Source organism: Tinamus guttatus, unplaced genomic scaffold, assembly GCF_059628265.1.
Source record: "Tinamus guttatus ecotype Peru unplaced genomic scaffold, ASM5962826v1 Tinamus_guttatus_pri_ptg000240l, whole genome shotgun sequence".
In the NCBI taxonomy this organism is placed as follows: Eukaryota; Metazoa; Chordata; class Aves; order Tinamiformes; family Tinamidae; genus Tinamus; species Tinamus guttatus.
The window spans coordinates 10,353,065-10,373,194 of record NW_028288774.1 but is presented as its reverse complement, the minus strand read 5'-3'; the positions used below and the strand labels follow the sequence as shown (position 1 = coordinate 10,373,194).

The window sequence follows — 20,130 nt, the reverse complement described above, 5'->3', positions numbered from 1 at the left end:
CCGCATGCGGGGGCCCGCGGCGCCCGCCGGGCTCGGCCCCACGGCTGCCCCGCAGAAAGGATCCGTGGCGGGGAGCGAGGCGGTGTGCCGGGCAGCCTGGGAGATGTAGTCTTGTTGGGAAGAGCGGCCCTGCAGCGTGAGGCACTGTGGGGCCAGGCAAGGAGCGTCGCTGCGGCCCACCGCTGCTCGCGTCCCCTCCTGCGCCCGCCACGCGGGGAAGTTTCCTTGCAAACTCCCAGCACTGGCGGCCCTTCCCCAGGGCCCCCCTTCGTGCTCACGTCAGGCCCGCCACTGCCGCGTCTTGTTTTCAAGAGAGGCAGAGAAAAGCAAAATGCAACTCTTGCTTTGCCTCTGAGTTTTGAGCCTGAAGGCATTACGATTCCCAGGGTTTGTTTGTTTGTTGATTTTTTTGTTTGTTTGTTTTTTCTTCCCCTAACTTTTCAACCACAAATGATTAAAAAAAAATGCACTTTGGAAGGAAAAGCTACAGTCTACATAAAACCCCAGGGGCGGCAGCTTTTAACAAGAGACATGCACTCAGCGAAATATCCGCTTCACCATAACACTCGAGACATAATAATCCTGGTTAAAACACATTAATAAAAATGCCACACTTACCTCTTGGGGGAGAAGCTTAGATGGCCTCCAGTGCTCAAAGCCTGTGGGACTAGGCAAAGCCACCCAGCTGGATGGCAGCCAGCACATGCCCAAGCCGCACAGTGACAGCCCCTACTCATTTTGGTCCCACTGGCAGACGAATCAGCACATGTAGGCACAACGCTGCGCCTCCTCCTGCTGCAGCTCTGCAGCAGCTACAGCAGGAGCTGCTCGAGAGGGACTGGCAGGGGACACCTGGCTCCAGCCCTGCTTGGAGGATGGCCAGCTTCAGAGGCAGGTCCGGTCACTGAGGGCCACATCCAGGTGGGCTGTGAAGGTCCCTGAGGACAGGGGTGCCCCACTGGGACATGGTCCCCGGCACTTGTGCCCTCAGGCTGCTCCCCTTGGGGCATCGCCATGCTGCCTGGCTCCCCACGAGATTCATGTTAAGCTTTCCCAGGAGACAGGTTTCCAAGGAGATTGACACCAGGGGATTCCTCTCTCCGAGGAATATTCTCATTTGGATCTAGCTATAAATAATTCACATAAAGCTATAAATCTCACAGCAAAACCCTTGCTTTTCAGCATTTCTTGTCTTCTTGCTTCCTTTTATGAACACCTAACCCCCCTGTCCATGAGGCAACCCACACCCTGTGCCTCCTCAACAGCCCCAAAGACAAACACCAACCTGGGACTCAGAATTTTGCAGCCAAATGTGTCTTGGTGCTTCTCAGTGCTGTTGGGGTTTAAAGGGCTCCTTTCCCAGTAAACTGACCTGTACAGTTTGGGGTGGCTTCTAACACACACAAGCAGGGAGTCACCAGAGTTTTACGCAGGTTTCCTCCAAGCTGCAGGATCTAGGTGCCTTTGCTGCATCCTATGGCTAAGCACAATCTTCCATGCCAGGATGTGGCCCAGGCTAACAAGCCCACTTACAAGCTGAGGAGAAACTCATTTCCCTCTCATTTACTAGCAGAGGTTTATTTTTTTATTGCATGTCCCATGGGGAAGTCTGTCTGCTCTGGGCATGCAGCTGCATGCTCAGCTCTCCAGGTACAAGTACGTCAGCCCAGATGGAGATGTGTGGGAGGACGGCTGACCTTGCCAAGGCTACCAGCAAGCACTGATGGGGGCACAAGGGGAACAACCCAAAAAAAGCAAATCTAAAACCAACCCGGAGATGTACATGCACACCATACGGCATTTAGAGACATTCCATTCTGAGTCCATTCTGTCTCTGTTTAAGGCCAAGGCATTAATTCCCTCCATGCCCTTTTAGAAGTATTTCTCAGGTGACTGATTTCCTCCTCCAGTTTATTAACTGGAGCCGTCACATGCTGTTTTCCCAACAGAAGCCACACTTCACTTGGTACAGCTATTTCAAAACAATCGTGTCATCTCTTCCTTCATCACAGCCGCTATTAAGCCTAGGGAATATTTGTTAAGAAACAGAGCAGCTTCTGTGAGTTAAGCTCAGGTTATTAATATCTATTGAGAGTTTTCACAGCCTTCCTCAGCTTCACAGAATTTGCTCAACTGCCCGAGAGGCATTGAGAGGAACCCTAGATGACTGAAGATAAATTGCTTTCCTATAGCTGTGGGTCTTCACTAATGTTTCTGGCTCATGCACAGTAGGAAAACGAGAGGATGAGGGATGTGCTGTAGTTGCCCTCCTTGAGAGCGGGAGCAGCAGCAGGGCAGCAGGAGCAGCCCTCCTCTCATGACATGCAAGGCAACACTGACCAGAACCAAGCCAGGAACAGGCTAACAGCAAAGCAGCAGGAGTCCGGGGGCTGGGTTTGCTCCCTGCTTTCGTTTCATCTACCTCTTGCCAGGGTGCAGAGCGTTCTTATCAGAGAGCAAAGAGTGGAACCTGCATCTCTAACACCTTCCTCACCAGCCCACCCTCTCTCCACGCTTGAGGCCTGCACCTCTTCGGATCCCTCCCTGACTTACTGCTTCTCACCATTTTTGTCTTGTCTGGAAGTCTTTTCACCTTCCACCTCCCCAAAATACAGTTAGGAGGCAGTCAAGAGCTCACCCCTTGCCTGTTTATTCACAGCCAAAATAAATACCTAGCACATTAGTCCTCTAGTTCAGAAACATTGACAGACTCAGTACTGCCATGTGAGCTCAAAACTCTGGGCATTTCTCCCCTCCACCCGCCAGCAGATGTGATAAGCTGGTGCCCATGCCAGTGCCATCCCCCCGAAGTGTCCTCTGCTCCATGGGGCTCTGCTCGGCTGGTTTGTGGGGCTACACTGGGCAGTAGCCAGCAGCTCGCCTCTCGGGCAGGTGTGCCCAGCCTGGCCCATGGTTGCTCCTGTGTGCTGCGAGGGCAAGCTGGGGGGGGGGGGCACAGCAGCCCCGCTATCGCATGTGCAGCGGCAGCTTGAGGTGGGTCTTCAGTCCCAGGGCTTTGTCGACCACGTCCACAGCTTGCAGGCTGTGCCACTGGGCGATGGGTCGCCGAGGGTTGGACAGCATGTCAGACCAGTGCCGGAGCTGGTTGCCTGTGGCCCGGCAACCCAGGAAGAGTTTGCCGATCTGCTCATTCTTGGTCATCTTGTCATGATCCCAAACGGAGATGACCAAGTCCACGTTCTGGAAGAGAGGGAGATGGTGAGCAGGAGGCCACGTAGCCCATGGCACAGCATCACAGGTCAAGACTGCCCAGGGAGAGGGAGCACGTGACAGCAGCTGCAGAGGGTCAGGCACCCACAGGTGCAACTGTCCTTGCAGCCAGACTTGTCATCACCACATGTTATGGGGCAGAGAGGGGACCACTGGTCTGGGATGTCCTCCAGACAGGGGAAACCCACCTGAATCTGATTGAAAGGCACCTCAAAAACAAACACCTCATTGAAATAAGGGTTTAAAGTATTTTTCTTCACACTCGTCTTCCTCTTCTTCCACTTCTTCCTGTTCAGGATAAGATGCACTTTGACAAAAGGATCTGCAGGAAGAGAGACATGACTGGGACAAGTGACAACTGTTGTTTGACCACTTGGGTGTCCCAAGCAGAGCTGGCAAGCCTGGTGTGGCTCTCTTCCCACATGCCTCTCCTCCCTGCTATCATCAAGGGAAGCTACACCAGCCCCAGGCAGGGGTAGAGAGAGATCTGAATACGAGGGACCCTCCTGACCTGACAGCCCATGGGAGTCCATCCTCTTAAGCTTCTTGGCTTCGAGGACCACCACAGTCAGCTGGCCAGTGCTGGGGACGTAGCGGAGCGAGAAGCAGACCTCGCCGAGCTGCTCTTGCTGTTGGAGAGATGTGAGCAGTGAGCAAGAGATGGAGAGCTGGGGTGGAAGAGCCTGCAACGCCAGCCTAGCTGAAGCCAAAGCAGCATCTCAGGGCTGTTTTTGAGGTTCTCTGGTGCTCCCTTGTCACTTTTGCATCCAAAGGGCTGCTTTTTCTCCTCAGAGAGGCAGTGAGGAGGATGTGTAGTCTATGATAAAGATGCCTCTTCTGCTTCTTGGTGATATGAGCAGACCCAGTCAGTTTCTCCTCCACCAAAGTCTGCTCCTCTGGGCTGACTCCCTGCCTGGGCACTGCAGGAGGGACACAGGATCCCCTCACCACCCAAGTTGGGAGCCTCAGCACTGCTGTGGCACTTCACAACTGGAGCCAGCACTCACCCTCTTCCAAGGTGCCAGGAGGGGAGAGCCAGCACTTCTCCCACTCCTGGCTCTTCACATTGCCCTTCCTTGCTGCTCAGAGAAGGGCGCATGCAGGAAGCAGCTGCTCCCGCAGCAAGCCATAGCACTGCGGCCTGAGAAGCAAGACCCCTTGCTGGAGCTGCTGATAAAATGGGAGCAACACTGCAGGAACCAGAGCTTGGGGAGAGAAAAGGGGATGAAGCCTCCAAGGAAAGAGATCTCCAGGACACGGCTCTTCCGGGTCAGCATCCCATGCAGCCTCCCGGGACCAACCTCCACTTTGCTGGCAGCCGCGAGGTCGCTCCACTGCTCGATGGCACACTGCAGGTTGACACTGGCCAGGGGCAGGCGGACCTCCCCAATGATGTCGTGCTTGGCAAAGCGGTTGAAGTCGTAGACCTGCATCACCAGCGTGGATTCGGGCACCTCTGCCTGGGGTACCTGTGGGGGCAGATCCCAAAGCACTGCCTCACTCTTCTGCCACAGAACTGCCTCACAGGCAGGGGCAGCACATGTGGCAGCAGGTTCTTCACTCTGCTGTTTCCCTGTGCCTGTGGCCAAGGTACCGCTCTGCCAGATAGCTTTTTGTCTTGGGGGCAGGGTCCATGCAGCAGTTCTGATGGGACCAAGGAAGAGTCAGCAGTTCTTGTTCTTTACCTGGAAAGTGAAGCTCTCGTTGAAGACAGGGTGCAGGGTCTTGCGAAAAACCTTGGTCTCGTACTTCTTCCTCATGTCAGAAGTTAGGTACACAATAACATACGGATCGGATGTCCCCCCACTGTCCATGGCCTTCAGGTCGGCTGCCTGCTTCACACCAACTTTCATCTGAGAAGGAAGAGCACACCAGGTGACTGAGCAGAGAAGGACAGACCATGTGAACGGGGCAGCGCTGTGGGCTCAGTGAAAACTGGCAGGGTATGGTCTGGATATAGAGGTATTCTTGTGTAGACAGTGAAAAGGGACCATTTAAGAGAAAGAGGGACTAGCAGGAGAAAGGCCCCAGTGGCTTCTCCCAGCATAGGAAAACCTACTTCCTGTGCACGAAGGTTGTACTCCAGGGAGTACTGCAGCTTCCCACGTTTCTTGTCCTCGGGGCTCTGTTCCAGGTCTTCCATTTCAGGTTGCACCTGCAATGAGGAAGAAGCACTTGGTAATGAGGGTCTAACTGGCCACCCACCATGGAGCCCCTTGGTTCCCAGAGAGGCAGAGGGGGAAAGCACTACGTACGAGGCTGGCCGTGGTGGAGCTGCTGACAGAAAGCAGGTTGACTTTCTCCTTCTTCTTGGGCTTCTTCTTGTTGCAGCAGCACTTGATGACACAGATAAGGAAGAGGAGGAGGAGAACAGCCACTGCGACAGCCACAGCGATGAGTGCCCATTTGGGTACTGGTGCAGTGTTCAGAGGTGAACAGAAGAGTTTAAAACAAACAAAAAAAAGGGAGAATACACTTAAAGCCACCTTTTTCAGCATTAAGGAATTGGACTTCCAATATTTCCTCTCTACCTGAGGGCTGGAAGTTGATCCTTGCTCTGATGGAAGTTGAGGTGCTCTTGTCACCATTAAGTCCATCTAAAATGCTGGTCGCACTGTATTGCTTCCCTAGCTCCTCCTGCCCCCATCTACCTCCTTTAGTAAACCTGCCCCAGGCTCTCCACTGCCTGCCATGTAAGACACCTCCACATCTGAAGCCACAGTTGCATCTTCGCTGCAAGCTGCCTTCTGCTTCCCCTCACACCATGTCAAGCCCAGCAGCCGCTGCAGACCTTGCACCTTTCCAACAACCTGGGAGACCTCAGGTGCCCTGGGAAGACTCTGCGCTGCCCTGGAGTGCGTGTACTCACACGGGATGGCACCCAGCAAGGTGCCAGCAAGGCCTGGCCGTGGTGTGGTGCTGTGGGAAGGTGGCGGGGCAGTGGTGCTGCCGCTGCTCATCTCCTTGGCCATGACTCAGTTCCAGCTACCTGGGAAGGCAAACACACGTCGTGCTCAAGTGCCCGCCCTTGCAGGGCTGCGTGCACTCCTGCCGCCTCTGGAAAAGCAAACACGATTCAAAGCAGCGATAAGACGCAGAAGCATTTAGGGCTCGGCCGCTTCCGAAGCAGGGTGTAAAAGCTGGGAGAGCGCTGCAGGATGGGCCCTGCCCCGCGAGGCACGGACGGCGGCGCTCCTCCCCGTAGCTCGCGTGACGGAGGTGCCAAGGTATGTGCGTATTTACCTTGGCTCTGCCCACCAGGGCCTTGGCGCGCCAGCAGTGAGTGCGGCCACCGCGCTGCCTCCAGCGCTGGGAGCGGGCTCCCTGCACGCACAGCGTCCCCAGGGAGGGCCGCTGCCAGCAGTACCCTGCGGCATCCCGCAACACGCGCACAACGCACTGCTCTCCTAAGGGCTCCCCCAGCGCAGCTAAAGGATTCATTCAGTCCCTCCCTCTTGTTTGCAGTAAAACATTCCCAAAGAGCCTCCAACAAAGCCCTGCTGCAGCGGGCACACTGCGTCCCCCCAACTTCACGTCCTGCATTTCCCCAGGGAAGGGCAGCAGGGAGCCCACGCAGGGACAGAGTGATTGGCATCATCCCTGTAGCTCTGTTGGGGAAGCAAGATGCAGATTAAGCAACTTGCCCAGGGTCATTCGGGACACCCTGGTCCACTAGGGAAAGGGGCATTTCCAAATAGCCAAATTTTGAGGGATTTGGTGATTGCAGTGCCCCCACTACTCACTCCATTCCTGCTCTCAATCCCCCCGGGATAGCAAAGCAGGGATGCCAGCTGCCAGGGGGGCGACTGGAGCCATCAGGACTTACCGCAACACAGGAGCCGCTGAAGCAGGAACTGGCAGCCGGGAGCAGCCCCACCTCGGGGACCGGCAAGCCGATATTTTACAGGGCCGTTTCATGCACCAGCTTTATCTCAAGGGAGGGTTTTTCCCTGTTTTGTTGACTTCGTGCTGCTGTATCGGGCACTCTGCAAACCCCTTCCTGGGGCAGACAGAGGCCTGCTGCCTGGGGGGTCTCAGGAGAATCCACAGGCTCAACACGCTGCGTGACGAAGCCCCCGCAACGTCAGCAGAGGCAGCCCTAGTGCACGCACCTTATGCCTGCTCCTTCCTCCCCTCCCTGGCGATGGAGCAAAGCTAACCCCAAGCTCACCTTGTCACGGCTGAAATATGCGGTGGTGCCGGAAGCCGGGAGTGTGGTGTGATATGAAACCACAGGAGGAAGGTGCCTGGCGAGCAGCCGCCGATGACGGCAGCGCAGGATGGCCCCAACCCATGGGCCCAGCTGGATTTTCCAGCAGCCACTTGGGCATTGCAACCCCAGCACGGCCTGCAGTGCCACAAGAGAGGTGTGGACCACAAGAGAAGTCCCCCCGGCCACCTGAAATCAAGAGATCCAATAAATTTGGACCAAAAGAACATGTCTTCATTCTGCCCTTTGAAAGGGATGCAGAGGACCAAGGGGCGACAAGTGCCAGTGGCATGCCAGAGGCACCCCCAATTCCCAGTTACTTCAGAAAAAAAATCCATCAGGGACCGGGCGTTCAGTTTTGTGCTAAAACCTGAATGTCTGAGCATCTTTTTGCTTGCCAGGCACAGAGCTAGCTTTCAGAAGCCAAGTGTGAAAGCACCGCACTAGGGGACCCCTTGGCTCGTCGCTTTGCGATGGCTCACTGAGCTGCACATGGCGTCACGAGCCCACTTGGCCTCCCGAGCGCACAAACCCTGCATTTTTGGTCAAAAGCATGACTGCTCCTCATTCAAGGCTGCAGGAGGAGAGGCGTGGCGGTAAAATATAAATAACCCGCTGCAGGGCCTCGCGGCGAAGCTCAGCAGCCAGCGTGGCGCCGGCCGTGCGGCGCAGCCTGGGAAATGCAGTCTCGGCAGCAGCCCAGCCGCTGCAGCCGGGCTCAGCGCCAGCCCACAGGGCTGCCTACAAATCCCAGCGTGCTGGCGAGGCCCGCCTGCTTCCTGCTGCCGCCGCAAATATAAACAGCAGCATCTCCCACAAAGTCCACAGGCTTGGGCTGCTGCTGCTGGCCGGGCTGCGCTGAGGAGCAGGGACAGCACACGCCGTGAGTTTCTTCTTCTCTTTGTTACCTTGAGTGAATTTTTAATCGTTTCTCATCAGGCAATAAGAAATAGGATAAGGTACGTGCTTGACAGCGGGGTATATAGATATGGTTCTATATACACACCCGCACCTATCATATGTGGTATACATACCAGCAGTGTGTGCACAGGGAGGGGGATATATATGCAATATGTTGATATACATGGTGTCCACAAACTGTATTGCTGTTAACTATAGGTAGTTCAACTAAAAGGAGAGATCAGAATGGGTTCTCAGTGCTTAAAAGAGCTGAGCAAAAGTTAGCCCTATCAGCAGGAAGGGGAGCTCTGCTGCCTGCCCTTCCTTACCTTCTGTTCCCGCTGTTGGGAAAGAGGTTTCTGCTCTCAGGCTTGTCTGGAGCCACGCGGCCAGCTGCTCTCCCAGCAGAGCTGCTACCAGCAGACACAAGGTCACTCTTCAGGCTGTCCTACCAGCGGGTCACAGGTGTAACCCTGTTTCCCTTTCTCCCCACCTATTTTTCCTCTCTGGCTTGGATGCATTTAATGCACCAGTTTCATCAGAGACTTGCTGCGGGTTGAAGCCAAACAGGGAAGATGGCAGAGACCGAAAGCACCGTTCTTAACACCAGCGTAAAACAGGTCAGTCCATCCCTGGATGCAGCTTCAGCATTGCCCAAGCTCCAGCACCTTCTGCACGTGCCCCTCAGCAATGACAACCACAGCATGCCGTTGTGGTGGCCCAAATTGCTCCTGTCCAGCAACTGGAGCCCTCTAATGCAAAGGCAGCCTCCGCAGCAGCCCATCTAAGGGCTGCAGGGTCTTTCAGTCCCAGGGAGGTCTGCAGCCTGCAAGCAGGAGGAGGCTGCAGGGCTGAGGCTCTAGGACAGCTGGGAGCACAGCAGCATGCTGAGCAGCTCAGTGGTGCCCAGCTCAGCACAAGGAGGTGACCCAGGCCATGTCAAGTCCAGACCTGCCCAAACGATGGAGCAATCCCCTCTGCAGGAACTGTGTCCTCAGCATGCGTCATGCTTACCTGACAGGTTGGGCCGTCACAGCCACCCACCCTGACCTTGGTGGCCAGAATATCACTCCTGGTACACACACGCCCTCACAGGCATCAGCAGAGCCAGAAATGAAGGGGCAGGAGTGATGCCTCCAAAGCCTGCCCCAGCTACCTTCCTCTCCTGACCTCTCCTCCCTCCTGGCTCCACAGAAAGACCCCAGCGAGGCACTGGTCATCGCAGTGACAACCAGGGCCATCTTCGACCTGGAGGAGGAGCATGAGCTCTTCTTGGCCAAGGGCAAGGACGAGTATGTGAGGCACCAGCAGGCCAACCAGAACAAGCCCCTGACCCCAGGCACAGCCTTCGCCTTCATCCGGGTGAGCCCCCAGCCCAGCTGAGACCGCACACTAACCTGGCTTGGTGGCTTTTCCAAGCTTTCCAGCCTCCCCATCCACCAAGGGGAGCTGCCCCATCAACATCTTGCTTGGAGCATGGGTTGAAAGTCCATTTCCATTCTGGCTCCCAGCTCTATGTCGATCACATTGAGCTACTCCTGACTTTCAGCCTCACTATTCCCATCCTGGGTGCAGATACACATGTGCAGGCCCGCTGGAGGCCCTAGCCATGGCACCCTGCTCCCTACCCCCCTGGGTCTGCTTATAGCAGGATGCCCACACTGCCTGGCTCCTCGTGGCACGCTGAATGCTGTATAATGGCAGCTGTGAAGCAATGTCCTACCTGTGTCTGGCCCCCATCCCTATCCACCAACTGCTCCATCACAAATCAGATCCCTAGCAAAGTCATCACCAGCACCAATCTAGTCTGAGCAACTGTTGCAAGCGTTTGGCGCCCGTGTTGGCTTCTCACAGGCAGTGCAGCACGTCAACGAGCAGCTCCTGGCGAGTGACCCAGCAGAGCGGGACCTCTTCGATGTCATCGTGCTCTCCAACAACAGCCCCGAGAGCGGCGTGCGCATCATCAACAGCGCCAAGCACTACGGTACAGGGAGCCTGGTGCTGCCATGAGGCCACCCGTCTTCTGTGGTGATATAGAACAGATAGGTCAAGAAAGGGAGGCACCAATGGCAGTGCAGACCCCAGTGCTAGGAGTCACCCAGCCCCCAGGGAAGAGTGATGTTTTATGAGAAAGGGGTGATGTTGGCATAAGTCAGATTCCTGCTGGCTCCAAGCAGTTTCCTGGGAGTTTCAGAGCACCCTGTAGGGGCCACAGGGCCCTCCCTTCTGCCTTATCTGCCGTACAAGTACTTATATCAGTGGGACCTGGCAGCATTTGGGGCAGCCTCTGCCTCCTCAGGCAGCCACTGTAGAAACCAGGCCTATAGTGAAATCCCAGCATGGCTCTCAGAAAGGCTCCTGTAGGAGCAACAGGGAAAGACGATGCAGCAGGAACAGCAGGTTCCCTGCACAGCCTTGGGGAAGGTCACTAGATGGTGCCATTTCAGGCAGCCCCTACCATGGCCCTCAGCACTCATCATGGCCAAGGTACAGGGCTGTCACCTCCTTTATGGGGAAGGGAATGTATCCCAGCTTTGGTGCTTCTGCATCTGGGGAAGAGGGGGGCATGAGGCAGAGGACACTATCCCCTAACAGATTTTGCTGTCTTGGCCTGAAGGCTTGGAGATCTCCAAGTTCTGCTTCGTCAGCGATGAGGACTCCACGCAGTACCTGAAATCCCACCATGTGAAGCTCTTCCTCTCAGCTGACAGGACGGATGTTTGCAACGCTCTTCACAGAGGTGCCTTCTCCCCTCTGCCCCACATGGCCCTTTGGCCTCACTGGATGTCCTTGTGCCATGCCCAGGTCCCATAGGCCCAGACCTGGCCCTGTAGATGGACTGGGCTTTCCCAGAGCAGTCAAGCACTGAGCTATAAAGCTCTGCCTTGGGTCCTGCTGCTGCTCCCTAGATGAGTGAGAGGGATCACCTGCTTCCTGGGATTTTATAAGGGTACTGTAGAAGTTTGCTTTCTTAGCACAACAAAAATTAACTATGTACTTAACAATAGGACCACTTTAAGGACATGCTTGACCTGAATTGGAGGGAGCATTGTCTCCCCAACAGCTCTAACAGGATTAATCTCATTAATGTGACTGATTTGGTTGGGTATTGAGCACAGCAGCTGACCAAGCTCCTTTTAAGTTAATAACAAATCAACTACAGCCTTTTCTTTTTTTTTTCTTTTTTTTTTTAAAGGGGAGGGAGGGGCCAGGGAAAGGTGTTCCTTAGCTACAAAACAAATGCCTAAAATCTCCCTGGAGAATACCATAGCTCTAAGAAGTGTCTCATCCGGACATCTCAGTCTGCAGATGAGATAGGGAGCAGCTTGGAGGAAGGGAGCCGTAATTAAGCCAATTATGCCAATCTGGTGGAGGTGCCAGTCCCTATTACTCACAGTGTGATGTGGTAAATCTGGGCACTAAACCTGGACTTGGCAGAGCGAGTGCATGCCAGGAGAAGGGTGGCCTGTGCCTACCGTATATGCAGCTACCTGGAACCTCCTCACAGCCCTTGATGTCTCTCCAGACTTTGGCCAGCAGCCACTTCTTTGACCCCCAAGCAATATAGCCCCAGGAAGGCTAGGCTGATCCCCACAGAACCCATCCCAGCTTGGACCTCACTAACCCAACCTCACCCATGTCTTTCCCAGAAACATCTGTGGTGTCAGATAAGGCCATGGCAGAAGTTCAAGGAGGAGCTGCTCATGCACAAGCTGCTCCTTGGACAAGGTGTCCTACCTGAATCCCCCCTCTTGTCCCCCTACACTGTGTCTCACAGGGGTTTCTGCAGCACTCGTCTTCCAGCAGGAGGTGCAGACCTCCAGCACCCAACTGCGCGTGGTGTTTGATGGCGACGCTGTGCTCTTCTCGGATGAGACGGACCAGGTCTTTCGGGAAAAGGGACTGGAGGGAGCTGTGCAGTACGAGAAGGCCATGGAGGCCGTGCCCATGGGAGAGGTGAGCCAGCTGCCCTGGCTGCACGGGCAGTTTGCACTATGCTGCAAATGTCTCTTTCTTCTGCCAGGACATTGCCATGAGCCCCTTGTAGAAGAAAAAGCACAAATCCTTACTGTTTCCCTGCACGTTAGCCAGTTCCCAGCTGTTGCTGCAGGCCTGATCCAGCATTGCACTGACATGTCTTCTACAACAAGCCCTGGGTCTCAAATAGCTGGAGGCAGGTCAGCCGTGGTCATCCAGAATGCCCCTTGGGGCACCATTGGGACCTCTTGCGATTCAAGTCACTGTGGGTTTCAGACCCAATGGTGCCGCTAGCTGGAATGCACCTCCCTGGTCACTCCAGGATTAGCATCAGCACCACAGTACTGCACTGTCTTCTGACCACCTCAGGGTTGAACCAAGGACAGTGTATGAATGCACAGTGCCAACCCAACACTGTCCAAATCCATTCCCTGCAGGTCTGTGCTCTGTAAAAGCCTGGAAAACCCCACAGTGGGAAAGGGTAGCTTGTGTTCTATCCGTCTGCTTTTATGCAGAGCAGCCACTTCTTCCTACTTGCTCCCAATTCTCTGTGTAATTCCAGGGTCCTCTGAAGGCTTTTGCAATGCACCTCGGGAAGATGCGAAAGAAGTTCTGCCAAGAGAAATCCCCCATCCGCACCTATTTGGTGACAGCCCGCAGCGGCCGGGACATGGGCGTCCGAGCCATCAAGACGCTTCGGGAATGGGGATTGGCCATTGATGAGGCCTTCTTCATGGATGGGGCTCCCAAGGGCCCCATCCTCACCCAGATCCAGCCCCACATCTTCTTTGACGATGGCCTTCATAACATCCAGGGGGCTAAAGAAGTGGGTGTTCCCTCTGCCTGGGTGCCCTCGCAGTGATGACGGGCTGGGCACCAAGGGCCAGCAGTCCTTTCTCTCGGCAACATGAGGGATTGGGTCATTTCAAGGCAAAACTTCCGGTGGAAGGAGAAGGGCCTGCACATTTTCAGGCTGGGCCTGGGAGGTGCTGAGTCCCAGGAAGCACATGCAGATCCCAGTCCTTTCCACAGTAGCCACCAGGGGACAGCGTGCTGCGCTCCTGCTGCCACCCAGCGTCACCGCAGGGGTGACAGGCGTCACCAACACATGGGCCCCTTCTTGAGGGCAGTGAGCAAGAAAAAACAGTGTGCCTCTAAGTGTCCACCAAAGATAAACCTTCTGGGGTCCCTTGGTCCCCTCTGGTGTGGCTCTGCCTTGCTAAATGGTCTAAAATAGGCTGCTGGCCTCCACCTTCTGATGACACAAAAAGCCAGCGTGATGCTACCTCTCCATTGCAGCTGTTTTCTGCAAAGTTCTGAGATGCGAATTTTATGATCCATCTCAGGATAATAGAGCTCTATTTTTTAATCATATTTGCTTGAAACTCAGCAGATTTCATGAAACTGAAATTGCAGCGTGAGAAAAGCATGCAGCTGAAAAACTGCATGAAAACACATGGCTGCAATGACTCGTAGTACTGGTATTGCCGACTGGCCCAGTAAATCCAGTCTGCCCCACATGGGCTTCCCAGGAAGGGGCTCAGGGCTTGCACTGCTCCAGGCTCCAGAAGGGCACACCAAAGCCTCCTCAAATGCACAAAATCTCTGAGACCACCCTCACAGGTGGAAAATTATCTCTCTTGGGACTCTTTATTTTTAACTTAATCATCCTGCTCTCAAACAGGTCTGTGGTTTGCAAGCTGCCCCATCCTCTCTGCCACAGCCATTCTGTTTTACCTCATTTGCACCACAGCGATTCGTCTACCATGTTTTATCCTTATTTCAATATTGGCCCTAGTTTGGGACTCAGAAGAACCCAGCAGATCTCAAAAACAGTTAGACAAGGATAAAAAATGGGAAGACTGAGTGGGAACAAGGATGCTGGGGGGATTGACCAGAACTGGTAATAAAATATGTACTAACTGCCTCTCTGGGCAGGGAAAAGCAGGTGCGTGGCTAAGGGAGAAGCACGATGAACATGTGCCATGTGGACCACCTGCCTATTTGCTTGCAGCTAGCACGGGAGCATGAACCCAGCAAAATGCCAGGTGCCAAAGGAGTTGGGGATGATGGATAAAGGGAATGAAGATGACTATGCTTTTATATGTCAGTGGATCAGAAAGCAATTTCTTAAATAGATTTACAGGTGTCACTCTCACCAATGATTTTTCCTCTAATAAAGACGGAGACATGTATGATTTGCTGCTGCTGAGATTTCCTGTCTTCACAGTTGTGCTCAGTGATAAACAGCAACGGGAAGAAGTAACTTGGTGTAATCACTTAGGTTTAAGTACCCACGCCCTGTATGGACAGACGTCACACCAAGGACGTTAGGCTTGGCTTAGTGCTGCTGAAATCACAGGAAACCTTTCGGAGGCTTCGGGTTAGTTCTCTGCAGCACAAGGGGCATCGAAGGCAAGCACTGAACCGCAGAAGATGCCATATCCTTAATTTAATAGAATTTCCTCCCCAGCCTGTGCTGCTACCTCTCCGTGTTGGCTTCCTTCCGAGCAACAGCACCATCAGCAGCATCAAACACTAATCGCTCGCTAATAGCGCCGAGTGCTTGTCATCTCCGATCACTGAGCAAACATTAATTAGAGCATCCTCCAAAGGTGCCTGCTAAGCAGGTACAGGCACGTGTCCTGGTTTCACAGGAGTCAGCTGCCCCACGCGCTGTGTCCTGCATCCCCCCGCTCCAGGCCCAGCACATCTGTGGCAGCGAGGGAAGTGGTCGCTGTTCTTGCAGCCAGCACGAGCAATAAATTAATGCTGACCCAGGCAACGACTCTAGCAAGAGGGAATTAGCTGAGTCACGGCCAGCACAGATGGACACATGGGGCAGGGGGTCTTCACCCTGCACCAGAAAAGCTTATTTTGTGCAGGGTGAAGCTGGTGCACGTGAGCAATTGCAGCATGCGGGCTGTGGAGGAACCACGCGCCTGTCAACCAGCACTGTCAGCACAGGCGGAAGGATGACAAGGCAAAATGTGCCTGAAACATGCCCAAAATGGAAAAAGGGAAGGAAGCATCAGGCTTTCAGGGCTTGCTTCATGCGAGGGCTGCAGCGCCAAACACTTCTGTTCCAGGCTTGTCGCAGCAAAGGACTTTTGGCCCACTTCTCCTGCAAGGGTTGCTCCTTCTCCCACACTTTGGCTACTCTCTGGGGATCCAAAGGTTGTCCCCGTTTTTGCTCTCTGTCTGCCGGGGACCTGTTCCCGCAGGTGCTCTGACCCCCTTGGGCTGCCCCCCATCTCCCTGTCCCAGGGGAGCTGCGGGCTGGGGCTCGCAGCTGCTCGGGGCCAAGGCGGAGGAGCGACGCGGCGCGAGGCTCACCTGCGCGGGGGCTCGAGCACGCCTCAGCCCGTGACTCACCGCCGGCAGGCTGAAACCCCGCCAGCGTGAACACCCAGAAAGGCCGAATGATGGTAATAACGTCTTCCACCTTTTATTTTAATGAGGTTCCCATCTTGCCCAACTGCTCCTCTGGGAGCCTCTCCGGTTTCCTACGGCTCCGTCCCCGCGGGGCGGCAGCTCTTCAAGGCAGGCCACCTCACCCCGCTTCTCCTTGGTGCTCCCCGGGGCCTTGCACATGATCCAGTCTCCTTTAATATATAATGTTGCTTCTATGCAAAAGATCTCAGACACAGAGGAATTCAGAGGTCACCAAGAAAAAAAAACAAAACATAGAAAACAAGTTTGCTCTTGCCAAGGAGCTTCAATGCAGTTTTGAGACCTTAATTCCAGGCATCCACACGGGAAAATCCTGGCTCTGGCACACAGTGAGGCCTGTGCTTAGGAAAAGGGATATAACGACAGATTTATGCACAGATTAATACGTGGGCTTACACAAAGTGAATTGCTCACTGGAGTCCACATTGCACATCCACGTCTCCAGCTTGTTGCACCTGGAAGCACAGGAAAGAGAGAATTTGGCCCACAACTGCATTTTTGGCCTCTCAGGCTGTCCCTGGGGTGCTGTTTGCTTCTGCAGTGCACTCACGCTGCAGTATTTTCCCAGAGGGTGACTGAAATCCAGCGGGGTGCCTCGAGCGCTGACGCCGGCACGACGGCGGCACCAAATCGAGTAAAGGGCCACGGGTTTCGGTTCTGCAAGTGCCGCTGTGCTTGCCGCATGCTCGCCGCGAGCGTGACTCAGCACCATGCCAGCACGGGGACAAGCGGGATCGCTCCCTAGCCCTGCGGCACCCAGCACTCACCAGTGCCATTTCGCACACAGCCAGGCAGAAAGCAGAGAGTGGGTCAAAGCCCAGCACTTCAGGTAGAGCCCTGGTTGCAGATACGGCCCAGGCAGCAGTGTCTGCTCCCCTCCTCCATCCCAGCAAACTCCTGCCTCCAAAATCACTTTTTTCGCATCCCTATGGTTTGCCAGGAAGCAAAGTGCCCCATGCAGCAAGAAACGGGTGACATGACTGTGTGGGACTGCCAGCCTGCAGAGCTACAAGCTGTCCTCTCCTGCGGTGTGCACCCAGCAGGGCCGTGAGATGTCCTGGGACAGGGGCAGTGCAGGCACCGGCCCTGATCCTAGTGCTGGGTGCCCATCACATCCTGGCGTGGGAGGAGATCAGCGGATGCAATGGGTGCCACATCTGTCCCGTTCCCGTCAAGCAGCCGTCACGCGGCCCCTGAAATTTCGGGGTGGCTGCTGCGAAACACCTCCGGTGTGACCAACACCCTGAGCTGCCTGCCTGAGGCAGCACCCAGCAGCGTGGGGGCGGAGGGGATCCGGATGACGCGGGGTGGCGGATTTGGGATTTGGGCCACGGCTGGGCAGTTGCTCTTGCCCCGCAGCGTGATGGGGTTGGGCAGGGTGAAGGCCACCCAAGCAATAGCCACCCTGCAGCCTTGGGCTTTGGCAACTATACTTAAGTACCTGCCCAGGGTGACAGCAGCCCTGGCTGGCAGCAGCAATATTTGTGCAGGATGCCAGCCAGGGCTCTCACCCTGGCCAGAGAGCATTGGCCGGAGAGGAGCACTCGAGAGGGCTGGATAGGGATTGGATACAGCCCAGCCGTGCCTTTGCACACCCTTGGAGACTTCCAGCCCACTCACAGACCGTGGGGCTCCCTGGGCTGCTGGGGACATGCAGGTGCTGCTCAGATGTGTGGGGTTTAGAGTGAATTTTACATTGGTGCAGGCAGCAGCTCTGGGAGCAGGTGAGGTCCTGGCACTGCTCAGGAAAAAGTTACTGCCAGAGCCGGAGCCAGTGAATCCGGCTCTGTTCATGGGCCGCATCCCCAGGCTTGGCAGCAGCGTCGCAGCAGCCCTGGCGTCACCGTGTTTTCCAGCAGCTCGCAGCTCGGCGTGCGGATGCTCTGCACTCCGTGTTTGCTTGCAGGCCTCCCACGCGTGCCGGCAGCGCCCAAGCCTGCTGCGTCTTGCTCGTCGCCTTCCTTGCCGGTGGCTCAGCTCGTCCCGGCCTGGCCTGCGAACTCTTTTCCCTCCAAGCCCTGCCATGGGCTGAAAAGCTCCAGTGCCTTGGCCGGGGCGCCCGCAACACCCGAGCCTGGGAACGTAGAGTGGCAGGTGAGCGTGGCTTTGCGAAACCTCACTGGGCTCCCTGAGTGCCGGGGCCTGTGTCAGCACCCACCCATGGCGCGGCTGTGCCGTGAGGAGAGCCGCTGTGGCCCCTCGCGCGGCCCAGGCTGCCCAGCCGCCGAAACGCCCAGGGACACTGCAAAACAGCTCTTGAGAAGCGCCTGGCTCTGTTTCCAAAAGTGCTGGTCTTGGTAGGGGGGGTCAGCAATTAGTCTACATATAGGTACAGGGAGCCCCAAGGCTGGCACGGGCAGCCGGATGGGAGGGCTGGCAGCCACCCTTCCCGAGTGTGAGCACCACGGTGAGGATTGGCACCCTAACATTTTCCAGCAGAAGTCTCATTTTTTTCCAATAAACCAGTTTCTTAAAACAGGAAAGGGTAAATTTTCCCTCATGCCATAGCTTCCCAGCAACATCACCCACAGTCCGCAGCCAGGACATGCCCAGCACCCAAGTGCAAGTACAGAGGGAGCAAGGAGCAACCCTGCAGCATTGGTGCAATATGTAGGGACAGCTCTTGCATGGAAGCCCACCACGCTGCTCGCCGGAAGCCCAAGCACAGACTCGCTGCTTTCCTAACGGCAGAACTTGTCCTTAAATCCCTTGCAAATGGAAAAGTGATCCACAGATCTGGTCTGTGCTGTTGTCTTTCTGCATCTCAGCCTGCTCACAGAGGCTCTGGCTGCCCCTGTGATCCTGCAGCCAGACATGGCCACGGGCCCTCTTGAGCCTCCCAAGAGGTTCAAGGCTGGCCGGAAGGCCGGACTGGAAGAACCACCCGTGCGGGGGCCGGTGCATGGGCTGGACCCGTGCCCAACCACAACTGGGGACCTTGCCGCAGCGGCCCCGCGGGGGCTGTTTTCATCAGCCTCTTCCTCACCACTTCAAACAGGAGAAAGGAGGTTTTGGCACCTCCTCAGACCTGTCTGGGCTGCTTGGGAGAGCTAAAGGGGTTAAACGGGCTCTGCTGCGCTGCTCCGGGGCTGGGGCTGGCGTGGGGAATGCCCCCAGGAAGTGCCTGCTTGTCTGCCAAGCAGGTTTCACAGGGGGTTCCTCCGCATGGAGGCTCCATGCTTGGAGAGGCCACATTCACTTCGGTGGCCCAGGGACGTGGCAGGTTCTCAGGTGAGCCACTGGGCACCAGAGACCCCAGCATGTGCCAGGCACGTGAGGCACGGCCATTTCTCCTGTGCCTACAGAGGCACCTTGGGGTGTTTTGAGACTCGGGCCTCCAATGCCTCAGTCCTTCTCAAAGCAGGGCAGTCGCGAGGTCACCAAGGCAGGACATGGTCTCCCACGTGTCGGGGTGGCTCAAGGGAGCGTCGCCAGCGCAGGAAGGGCAAGGAGGCACCAGGATGAGCGGTGAGGCCAAGGCCGGCACAGAGGCGGACCTTGTCCCATGCCTCCAGGCAACTGCTCGGATGTGGAGAGCCCTGTGGTGCCAGTCCAGCAGCACCTGCCTTGCAGAGGGGGACACTTCTATCCCCTGTCCAGGTGCCGGCACCAAGCGAGGGAAGAAGTCAAACGCTCCCAGCCCTCAGGGCTGAAAAGGAACGAGGACTGCCTGTGAAACAGCAGAGAGACCGAGGCTGAACTTTTGTTTCTTTTCGGCTTGTCTTACCGTTTTGCAGAAGCTGGGCTGGGGATTTCGGCGCAGGGTGCCGAGGGCCGGGGATCAGCCTTGCCACAGCCCCGGCAGCACTTCAAGGGGCCTGAATCCACTCCTTACAGAGAGCCCTCCTTGACCCAAATCGACCCTGCAGCAGAGCCATTTCTCCGGGCAGAGCGGGGGAGGCTGAGGGCAGAGGGGGGTTCAGGTGGGGCTGCCTCCCAGGCCACATCGCAGGGGCTGGACTCCGTTGATCAGCCACTTTGCCAAACAGAAGTTTCCTCTGGTGCTCGCTCCCGGGCTTTTTTGGGGAAGGGGGGACACCTTGGCCAAGCTGAGTGGGGCCGGGGTCTGGTTTTGCAGGGCTGTCGTCCGTCCTTGCCCCCCCTTGCTGGGCAGAGAAGAGCCTGAAAACCCGGAAAGAGGGAGGAAGAAGGGAAAAAAAATAAAGAAAAAAGCAGCGCGCGCAGTGTGCAAAGTGCCCTCGTGATTTTTTTAATTGTGTTTATTCCTCCCCTCCTGGAGGCTGAGTCACGGGCTGGGGCCGGTGTGCGGGGAGGCGGGCGCCCCGGCCGGGTTCAGGGTTTCCCGAGCGCCTCCCCCGATCACATGACGCCGAGTTGCAATTTTAGACTGTCAGCTG

General features: G+C 55.8%; 2 protein-coding genes across 2 annotated transcripts; one reads left to right on the top strand and one right to left on the bottom strand.

The window, feature by feature from the left end:
* Positions 1 to 2,954: 2,954 nt before the first annotated feature.
* Positions 2,955 to 6,203, bottom strand: SYT8 (synaptotagmin 8). The gene is made up of 8 exons (XM_010217743.2): positions 6,101 to 6,203; positions 5,487 to 5,644; positions 5,291 to 5,386; positions 4,917 to 5,084; positions 4,533 to 4,700; positions 3,743 to 3,860; positions 3,420 to 3,553; positions 2,955 to 3,201 (listed from the first exon to the last, which is right to left on the bottom strand). Exons 1-8 carry the CDS (start codon positions 6,201 to 6,203, stop codon positions 2,968 to 2,970), a joined length of 1,179 nt encoding a protein of 392 aa, XP_010216045.2. The 3' UTR covers positions 2,955 to 2,967.
* Positions 6,204 to 8,228: 2,025 nt separating this feature from the next.
* On the top strand, positions 8,229 to 13,208 carry LOC104570703 (cytosolic 5'-nucleotidase 1A). The gene is made up of 7 exons (XM_010217736.2): positions 8,229 to 8,324; positions 8,884 to 8,961; positions 9,536 to 9,703; positions 10,196 to 10,325; positions 10,959 to 11,081; positions 12,120 to 12,298; positions 12,882 to 13,208. The coding sequence occupies exons 2-7, from the start codon at positions 8,917 to 8,919 to the stop codon at positions 13,179 to 13,181; spliced, it is 945 nt and encodes a 314-aa protein (XP_010216038.2). The 5' UTR covers positions 8,229 to 8,324; positions 8,884 to 8,916; the 3' UTR covers positions 13,182 to 13,208.
* The last annotated feature ends 6,922 nt before the right edge of the window (positions 13,209 to 20,130 follow it).

Excerpts from the sequence above, each read along its gene's own strand:
- SYT8 (XM_010217743.2), bottom strand. The coding sequence starts at position 6,203 with ATGGCCAAGGAGATGAGCAGCGGCAGCACCACTGCCCCGCCACCTTCC. Across the intron at positions 5,085-5,290 it reads ACAACCTTCGTGCACAGGAA|ATGAAAGTTGGTGTGAAGCA; the intron begins GTAGGTTTTCCT and ends CTTCCTTCTCAG. Across the intron at positions 3,861-4,532 it reads CGGCTGCCAGCAAAGTGGAG|CAAGAGCAGCTCGGCGAGGT; the intron begins GTTGGTCCCGGG and ends TCTCTCCAACAG.
- LOC104570703 (XM_010217736.2), top strand. The coding sequence starts at position 8,917 with ATGGCAGAGACCGAAAGCACCGTTCTTAACACCAGCGTAAAACAG. Across the intron at positions 9,704-10,195 it reads CAGCCTTCGCCTTCATCCGG|GCAGTGCAGCACGTCAACGA; the intron begins GTGAGCCCCCAG and ends GGCTTCTCACAG. Across the intron at positions 11,082-12,119 it reads TTGCAACGCTCTTCACAGAG|GGGTTTCTGCAGCACTCGTC; the intron begins GTGCCTTCTCCC and ends TGTGTCTCACAG.